This window comes from Cyanistes caeruleus, chromosome Z, assembly GCF_971803275.1.
Source record: "Cyanistes caeruleus chromosome Z, bCyaCae1.hap1.1, whole genome shotgun sequence".
Taxonomy (NCBI): Eukaryota; Metazoa; Chordata; class Aves; order Passeriformes; family Paridae; genus Cyanistes; species Cyanistes caeruleus.
Window position 1 is genome coordinate 15,189,453 of NC_141732.1, and position 10,086 is coordinate 15,199,538.

The window sequence follows — 10,086 nt, forward strand, 5'->3', positions numbered from 1 at the left end:
ACAGGGATTGATTTAAGATCTTGGAGAATGCTTCCAGATTCAAAACCATAAGTAAGAATGTGGGCTTGTAGTTTAGACAGAAAAGACATTAAGCTAGGTAGTAGAAAGTTTTATGGTTTTAAAGTTAAGATACAGGAGTAGTTCTAAAGGTAATAAGTTTAAGACATAACAAGTAGTTTTGTGTGTCATTACATGATTGGTTAAGAAAGTCCACACTGCAGCAAAGACTTACAAAACAAAATAATGAATTATTGGTGTAGAAGTAGAAACATTCTTTTGTGGCAGAAGTTTATTGGCTAATTAACCTTTAAAAAACCTTGTAACTTGTGGTCTTGTGACTGTTGACCAAGAACATCAGGTGAATATGATGAAGACACTCTCACAGCTTCATGAGACTGTAGAAGAATAATAAATCATGTTTTAAGACATCTCCCTGTGGTCGCATCCCTCTCAAAATCCCGACAGAAAGAACTATGACAATTGATATTTAGTCCTTGCAACCTGAAATGTTGGCCTCCCCATACAGAAAAACAGCTCCATCCCAGAATGCCGCCAGCACCATCCACACAACATCTCCTGGACCTTCTGAGACAGGCGCTCCAACAAGACGTGCTCAGGTATTTAGTGCATTTTTAACATTCTGTACTGTGTGTTATATTTTAGCACACTTGCTGGTGATGTAAAACCTGTGATGTGAATGTGCAGGAGCAAGCCTGAGCATGTTTTGCCTCAGACATTCCAACAGCTGTGACTGGAAGGTTGTGATCAGGAGGAGAGGCTCCTGCAGGGATGGAGCAGCACTGTCTTTGTCATCAAAGCTGTGGGAAAAAACAAACCCCTCAACAGCATTTTTAGCATTAGAGAATCAAGTCATTACTTTATTCTGGCCAGGATGTGCAAGAGAAATAATTTCATCCTCATATAGCCTGGGTGTGCAGAGAAAATAATTCCATGGCACGTGACCCTTTACTAGAATTTTCAGATATTTATTCAGTCAAAATCCACTGAAATTCAGGGTTCAGTGTTCATTGGTTCCAAGTTAGGGAGTTCTTAGTGTTTGTTTTCTTATTGGTTATGGGTTTCTTAGCTAGTTTGGTCCTCACTCTTATTTCTTATCAGTCTTTTCCAGACTGGGTGTCTCCGATCATATCAGTGCTGATGTTTAGAGTTGATGGTTGTTAATGATCATTGATGGTCGTTATCTTTTGTGTATCTTAGGTGCTAGTCCCAGTCGGTTGAGATGTTCATGTCATCACACCTTGAACGATGAAATAATCCTTTGAAAAGAACCTTAAGATCCCATTACCCTGGAGCAAAGGCTAACAAGACTGACTAAAGATACAAAAACTTTTAAATTTTGTATCATCTTCCAACATCCTGAGCCAACTTTCTGCTCTGCAGATGGAGTCGAGCTCAGTCCCCACCCTCAACTCACTCCCTGGAGAAGGGCTCATAGGGCTGGCTCTGCATGCGTGTCAAAACTGTCAAAAAACAAACTACCACACAGAAGAGGCTGTGCCTGGGTGGGGCAGATGGGGCCTTCTCACTCTCTTTTCCCTCTCTCTTTCTTTCATCTCATTGTTTACTCCAACACTGCCCTCTACACACGGCAGGAACAAAGCAGGATGTACAGATATGTAATACTCTCTGTTCTGTCTCTCTCTTCTCTGCCTTAATTTCTCTCCCCCTGCATTCTGCCTGGGAAAAGCACAGCTGTCCTGTTCCACTCCATCCTTGGCCCTGAGGTTTGCAGTGGGAGTGGGGAGCTTGTGGCCGTGTGCTGTGTCTTGTGAGCCAGCACCTTTGAGAAGGTCCTTCTTTGAGAAGGGAGGAGCTGAGAGATGATTGAAGGGCACTGAGGAAAACTAAGGACTCCTTAGTCACCACTTGTGAAACCTTCTTGTACAAATTTAAGGGCTTGTTAGCCAGCAAGCTAACAAGCAAGTTGGAGTGAAGGCAGTTGCACCAGAAGCACAAGAATTTCTTGACAAGTGACCGATGTCTTTGTTCATCCTGATGAGAATTCACAACCATCACACCCTGTATTCCTGCGATGTTGTAGTGAAGCAGTAATCTTGTCTTTAACACATAAAAGCATGAAACAGCCAGGTGCCTCTTCAGTAAACCATGTGGGTGTGTGACAGCAAAAGCCGAGTCTTTTGCTGGTGTGTACAAGCAGAAATTAGGAGCTAGACAAAACCTCCCCATTTTTGGGAGGCTTTGATGGAGGTGCTGAAGGGAGCGTATACCTTGCCAAGCCTTTTAGCAGTAGACTTGGAGAGGGACTTGGTAAGTCCTAAGATGAGAAACTAGGAATGCAATAGAGCAGGCATTTACCTGCACGTCTTCGGTATTTGACAGCTCTTTTTAGTTAAGAAAGGTGTGTTTTCAACCACTACCAGTTCACAAATGCTGCTTTTTTAGAATTGGAGCAAAACCTGATCATCCTGATCATAGATCAATGAATTCTTTTGTATTGCTGCAGAAACAGCCTCGGCCTTCTGGCTTCACCAGTCCTGTGACGAGCAAGAAGCAGAGGATTGACCAGTAGCCCAGTTACATCCAGCCAGGAGCTGGTGGGCACTTTTCTTCCTGGCTGCTGGCTTTGACGCCCCACTCCACCTCCTAGCTGTCTCCAAATGTTGGCTCCATTTCCCCCTGCATTCGTAAGATTTAAGACAGAGACAAATATTGGGGTTCCAGAATCCCAACACTTGTGCACAGAAGACTACCAAGTCCAAAAAGACGTGAAGAGAACTGGGGAGACTGAAGCAGTAGTGTCCTTTGCATTTCAATGAAGGTATTAATGTGCTGCTTTTCCCAGCTTAACTCTGGATAACCGTGGTGTAAAGATTTTATTATTAAGAGAAGTCCCTGCCTGAATGAAGGTGCAAGAAAGACCATATTCCAGAGTCAATAGTACAGACATTATTTAACAGTAAATGTGGACTAGGGAGCTAGAAAGAAAGAGGAGAGGGGTGGGACAGGGTGAGGAGGAAATGCTGAGATGAGCAGCAAGACACGTTAGGCCTGGAAAGGCCCTTCCTTCCGGCAGTGCAGTTGCCCAGGGTCAGCTGCAGCAGTGGTGCTGCATCCCCTCATGGTATTTGCAGTGCAGGAGGGGAGGGGGAAGTGTGTGTGTGTGTGTGTGTGTGTGGTATGAAGCACTGGAAATAATTGCTCTCATCTTCTCTCAGTGCTGTGATGTTGGCAAGGGCAGTCAGGCCTCCTGCAGCCTCGGGCTCTGGGGCAGCGGCTGCGGCCTTCGGAGCAGGCACGGCAGGGCCCTGGCTCATACTGGATACAGCCAGGGATGCTCCATGGGAAGGTTGAGGGCAAATTGGGCCCTGCAGGGGAGCAGTTGAGGGAGGCCTGTGGTGGGGCTCTTGCTAGGGGATGTCAGGGATGTCACTGGGCAAAAGCCAGTAATCCAGACTATTGTTTCTCTGGGACCTCCCAAAATGTTGAAAGGCATCTGCAGTTTTCTTTTCAAAACCATGCAGCACACCGGTCAAGTGCATCTGGCCTGGGATGCATCATTGGCACAAGTGATTGTCTCTCTTGGCACTGAAATTCAAGTTGTTAAAAATTTACTGCTTGTAAATACTAATCTCAGGGTGCTTTGAAGGATTTGTTCCCATGTGGAAGGAGATTTTGTCATCCAAAAAGAACCAGGCCTAGAAGAGCAGAAGCACTGATGTGGCAGTGTTGAGAAGTGTTATCTATTATTCTCGTTGCCACTTCATCTTGGATTTGTGTCATGAGCTTGATAAACTGCACTCACGTTGATTTGAGGGAGAAGGGAATGAAGAAGGTTTTACTCCCATCAGTGGCTTCAAACATTAATGATTTTTCCCCTCCTTAGGGGCTGATGTGGCTTGGGCTTTTTGTTGTTACGGTTTCACACATGTCTGGAGTTTGTTTTTAGGTCTGTATTACAAATGCTACAATTGTAGAATAACGGTGGTGGCTCACAGAGAAAGAAATCTCTGGAGTCCAATTGAGTGTATTTTTACTGTTTGTCATGAGTAAAATCAGACCTGCCAGGCTTGAAAACTTCTGAGTCTGCCTCAAGGCTATTTTAAAACAAAGGACATGAAATTCTAAACTCTGCAGAAATGTTTACAAGTCCCTAATTTTCTTTGGATTTCTCCTTCATAGGGTAGCCCCAGATACTCTGAGATGAAGACCGGGTGCCAGTATCTCCACAAGAAGCTGTCCCACATTCAGCGATGAGGATCTGAATTTTGCAAGCAGCAAGTGGAGTCCTGGCAGCAGTTGTCTGCTTCAGCACGAGAATCTATGAACTCCAGCTTTTTTATTTCAAAAAGAAGATTAGTTGTTTTAGGATTCTTCAAGTTAGCACTGAGGAGATGATTAGTTATGATTAGAACCTAAGCTTAGTTTGTCTAAGATTATAGAATTTAGTACTGAACTTCAACAATAAAGAAGCTGTGTTATTGTTAACTCCTCTTGTTGTCCCTTCTATCATATTTGGAGCGGCTTTCTTCTGGTCAATTATTTCCTTCAAGACTTGGCTTTGGCCACTGAAATAATTTGATCCGTAGAGGGTGGAAGCCCAGTACCTCTACTATGAAGCTGTCCACATTTTAAGAAGCAATGTAAAAACGGAAACCCTTAATGATGAGAATAAGCTTGTTTTCTGACCCATCTTGTTAATTGAAGCTCTTTGCCTTAAGTGGTGGAAGGCGTAGAAGTTTGGACAACCCCATCCCCCAATCACCTTGTTTTGGGGGCTTACAGAGGAATGCATATGGGCTGCTGTAAGCTGTCGGCTGAAGCAGCTCCCAGGACGGCTTGAAGATCATGGCTTCACTTTATCAATGAGACAAGGAATACGCAGATCTTTTGCAAATGTTTTGTAAAACACATAGAGGAGTGTTGGAAGCAAGGTACTTCAACAGGTTTTAAAGAGAAATTGGGTTAAAATGTCCCTATTCCCTGCCAGTTTTGTAGTTTGCTCTAAAATGACCGGTCACAACCAATCTTTCTAGAGACACACAGATGTTGACTCCTGCACAGACCTATGGGGACTTTGAAGTCTAGTCATGCTGTTTATTTATTCAGCTGACAGGGTAGAGGTTGTGGCCAGCAATGCCATTCTTTTGGGGAAGGATATGAAATTGACTGAGGGAGAACAATATTTGGGAACATTCAAAGGGGCTTTGAATGCCCCTTTCTTCCTTGGAGAATATTTTGCAATATACAATTTTAAATTCCTCAATTGTCTCCATGCCAACAATGTTGAAACCCTGTACCTAAGGAGATCTTGTGACATATTGTGATCGAACACCTGTAACATCATCTAAGCCTGCTTCCATCCTGGTGCCACTCACCATTTCAGTGAAGAAGAGAAAGGAGAAGACAGTGATAATCACAACAGGACCATTTACTCCACACTCCACCTTAGAGTAGGATTGTAGAGTAGGAATGTAGGGTAGGATTGCAAATAAATAAAGTTTCTGAAACCTCAACACATTTGGAAGATTCCCCTCCTTTTGACCCGGTGAGAAAGCTCAACATTTCCTTCTGAGTTGTCAGTAGTCTCTTAAAGGTGCAAAGCTACATTTATGTCTTCTTTGGTGTTCTTTGAAAGTGGGGAAGGCTCTTCTTCAGTCATCCACTCCAGACCACACTGCCTTTGGAATATGGCCCACTGTGGCCCACGGACCAGGTTTTCTCCAGCTGTGGTACTTCCAGTTGAGACAGAAAGAGCAATGGCATTTTCAGGCAGAACCAAAGGAGGAGTGGGGGCAGCCAAAACACTCTGTGTGTGGATTCAGGCCTTCAGCTGTGACTTGAGAGCATTTGGGTTCCTGCCACTTGGAGTTGTACCCCTGAGTGCAATCTCTGTGGCTGGAGGAGAGTCTTGCTCAAGTGAGAAAGCAGAAAGATCAGTGAGGGTGCTGTGAAAGGTCTCCTGTTTAACTTTTCTCTAAAAACTTCTTTTTCTCTTTCTCTGACTCTGCTCCACTTCTTCTGTATTTTTCGATTTCTTCCTGGATTTCTCAGTCTCCTTTGGGCTGAATTCTTTTGGGATCCTCCCTCATGGGGAGCCCTGCTTATCTCAGTTCTCTGGTTTTGAAGAAAACTCTCGAGCTCGTTAGAATCTTGTTTCTCGTGTCTATTAGAAGGCTATCACAAAACTTGGCAGGTCTCTCCAGACTAGCTGCACAAGCTTAATTCTTTACAATCTGGTACATTTCTTCCTTCTGATGCTGCAACAAGGCCTTGTGGCTCACTTTGTGTCTGAAAGCACAAAATGGCCCTGAACAACGCCATTCTTTTATCTTTATGCCTATTCTTAGCCAATTAACAATAGACACGTATATTATTTTTCTTAATGACCCAATGACCCGTCTGCTGTATGCTGCACTGCGGCATTTCCTAACCAATCACTATTACCCAAAACCCTCTAGAAGAAGAACATGAAGAAGAAAGAAGAAGGACAAGAGACAATACCCTAATCCTCCATCTTGTCTTCTGCTCTCTAAACTAACCTTTTCACCCAGTGACTTAAGAAAACTCTCTAATCTACATACACTTTTAGCTTTTTCTATCTAACTTTAACAGTTGTTTTCATGTATCACCATGAAAACATGCTCATGAATTTCAAGTTATATGAAATTCAGCGTTTTTCTGGATCTTAGAACACTCTGTATCTCAGACTCCAACACATGCCCCTCTCTTTAAAAAAAAAAAAAAAATCAACCCAAACCTTTTCAACCTTTTCAAGAAGTGTTATTTTTCCTTCACTCATGTTTTATACACTAATAACAAAATATCAATTGCTGCTCTGTTTTACAGAGCGCCATGTCTCCTGCTTTGAATATCAGTTAACTAACCACTCAAAGCTAGAGAAATGGATCTAGGTTGCTTACTTAATCAGTAGCTTAATTTGTCTAATTGCTTTAAAATTTCTGCTGAAGCTACTTGAATAGAAAGCTGAGTTGTTATAAATCTCTACCTGAAATTTCATGAGTTAAGGTCTTCTCAATCAGGTATGACTAAGATTGATACAGGGTTACACTAAGATGTTGCCTCTTTGTATAAAGCATGATTTGGAGTAACATTCATCATCTCATCTTCATTCTGATTCAACACAGAAAAATTAAATAATATACAAAAATCTATTTTCACTGAGATAAGGTACACTTTCTTTTGAGTTAACTAAAAGAAGCAATGCAGGTGAAATTGCTGTGATGCAATGCAAGTGATCAACAAAATGATACAGCTCAAGGGTGATACTTGATTCACCTTCATATTCAAGGACTTTATCTCTTGTGCAAGATTCTGAATCTTGATACAGTTCACACCATACTTTAAAAAATGAGGCTTTACCATATCAATTTTCCCACTCTTTGACGTGAAACCCCAAGTTCATTGCTCTTGCATGTGGGATCAAAGCTGTCCAGCTGTCAACTGTGGTCTTGATACACTTCACATCTGCATGCTCGCTCTTCTGCTCTTTGGGCTGTCTGCTTGTCTCTGCAGTTGAAAATTTCCATGTTCTTCGCTAGGAAGTTACTTCTGCTTTGAACCTGTGACTACACAAGGATACTCTTTCTTCCAAATTATTAGTTGAAATGGATTTTTGATCTGTCCTGCTTCTGAGCCTTTGGCCAGAACCAAAGAGTTTTCTCTCAACTTTGCTTGAGTACTATTAGAAGAATACTTGATAATTGATGGAATTGATTTTGTTAAGGACTTGTTTAAAAAGGACTGTTCAGGAATTATTTGCAATAAATATAAGATCTTTACGCTTTTTCTAAAATCCAAAATACATACATAGTGTTTCTGTTAGCGTTCAGGAACACACAGAGCTCTGGGTGTCAGGGGTACACATACCCAAATCTGACCCGACTTGGTTTTGAGTTGAACATGTTTTTATATTCTATTGTTAGGTAACTTACATATTAATTATTAAACCTATATTGCTCTATTGTATGCATTGTTTTTACCCAAGCATGGATTTCTCGTGATCCCCTCTCAACCCCCTAACATTCTTTCTCATGTTCTTTAAACACTAATTATATCTAATCACATATAACAATTGTATCATTTATCATATATTGATTACACAGGTGCAAGTTTCACATGATCTTTAGCAAGCACAAGGCCTAACATTTCCCAGAGCCTACTTTTAACACTTTTCCCAGGGCTTGCCAAGCCTAACTTTCTTTCTAAGTCCCCAAATTTTCTATGATTTTGAAACCTTTTACTATCATTCCCCCCTTTGAAAGCATTTTCACTTCACTATAAGTGCAAATGTTTTCACTTGATGCAGCCCTTTGTTTCTGAGTTTATACTTGACGTTCTTTGGATCCTCAATTGATGTAAACGTTGTCCTGGATGTTGTCACGAACTGGAGAACCAGAAGATGGTGGGTGTGGATTTCATGTCAGTGCCTTTATTATTTTCTGGTTCCAGGATGTTTTCTTCTGTATTTCTCTCTTTAAGATGCTGTAAACTAGCCACATTGCTAAAAATACAATTAGTAAGATTATCACACTCTCAATGATAGATTTAATCCATTTTCATGGTGATACATGAAAACAACTGTTAAAGTTAGATAGAAAAAGCTAAAAGTGTATGTAGATTAGAGAGTTTTCTTAAGTCACTGGGTGAAAAGGTTAGTTTAGAGAGCAGAAGACAAGATGGAGGATTAGGGTATTGTCTCTTGTCCTTCTTCTTTCTTCTTCATGTTCTTCTTCTAGAGGGTTTTGGGTAATAGTGATTGGTTAGGAAATGCCGCAGTGCAGCATACAGCAGACGGGTCATTGGGTCATTAAGAAAAATAATATACGTGTCTATTGTTAATTGGCTAAGAATAGGCATAAAGATAAAAGAATGGCGTTGTTCAGGGCCATTTTGTGCTTTCAGACACAAAGTGAGCCACAAGGCCTTGTTGCAGCATCAGAAGGAAGAAATGTACCAGATTGTAAAGAATTAAGCTTGTGCAGCTAGTCTGGAGAGACCTGCCAAGTTTTGTGATAGCCTTCTAATAGACACGAGAAACAAGATTCTAACGAGCTCGAGAGTTTTCTTCAAAACCAGAGAACTGAGATAAGCAGGGCTCCCCATGAGGGAGGATCCCAAAAGAATTCAGCCCAAAGGAGACTGAGAAATCCAGGAAGAAATCGAAAAATACAGAAGAAGTGGAGCAGAGTCAGAGAAAGAGAAAAAGAAGTTTTTAGAGAAAAGTTAAACAGGAGACCTTTCACAGCACCCTCACTGATCTTTCTGCTTTCTCACTTGAGCAAGACTCTCCTCCAGCCACAGAGATTGCACTCAGGGGTACAACTCCAAGTGGCAGGAACCCAAATGCTCTCAAGTCACAGCTGAAGGCCTGAATCCACACACAGAGTGTTTTGGCTGCCCCCACTCCTCCTTTGGTTCTGCCTGAAAATGCCATTGCTCTTTCTGTCTCAACTGGAAGTACCACAGCTGGAGAAAACCTGGTCCGTGGGCCACAGTGGGCCATATTCCAAAGGCAGTGTGGTCTGGAGTGGATGACTGAAGAAGAGCCTTCCCCACTTTCAAAGAACACCAAAGAAGACATAAATGTAGCTTTGCACCTTTAAGAGACTACTGACAACTCAGAAGGAAATGTTGAGCTTTCTCACCGGGTCAAAAGGAGGGGAATCTTCCAAATGTGTTGAGGTTTCAGAAACTTTATTTATTTGCAATCCTACCCTACATTCCTACTCTACAATCCTACTCTAAGGTGGAGTGTGGAGTAAATGGTCCTGTTGTGATTATCACTGTCTTCTCCTTTCTCTTCTTCACTGAAATGGTGAGTGGCACCAGGATGGAAGCAGGCTTAGATGATGTTACAGGTGTTCGATCACAATATGTCACAAGATCTCCTTAGGTACAGGGTTTCAACATTGTTGGCATGGAGACAATTGAGGAATTTAAAATTGTATATTGCAAAATATTCTCCAAGGAAGAAAGGGGCATTCAAAGCCCCTTTGAATGTTCCCAAATATTGTTCTCCCTCAGTCAATTTCATATCCTTCCCCAAAAGAATGGCATTGCTGGCCACAACCTCTACCCTGTCAG

General features: G+C 41.9%; 1 protein-coding gene across 6 annotated transcripts in view; it reads left to right on the forward strand.

Moving 5' to 3' along the window:
- Positions 1-10,086, forward strand: part of LOC111940938 (uncharacterized) — a 776,486-nt gene that overhangs the window by 15,580 nt on the left and 750,820 nt on the right. For 2 of the 6 annotated variants that reach the window (XR_015280791.1, XR_015280794.1), the window contains exons 11-13: positions 527-617; positions 2,486-2,800; positions 4,162-4,467. Coding sequence is in view for 3 of the 6 variants with exons in the window: in XM_086868724.1 (XP_086724850.1) it covers positions 527-617; positions 4,162-4,236 (166 nt within the window). In the remaining 3 variants the exon portion in view is untranslated. Of the gene's footprint in view, positions 1-526; positions 2,432-2,485; positions 2,801-4,161; positions 4,468-10,086 lie in introns of those variants that run through there. The other 4 variants (XM_086868725.1, XM_086868727.1, XM_086868724.1 and 1 more) reach the window with 3 other exon arrangements.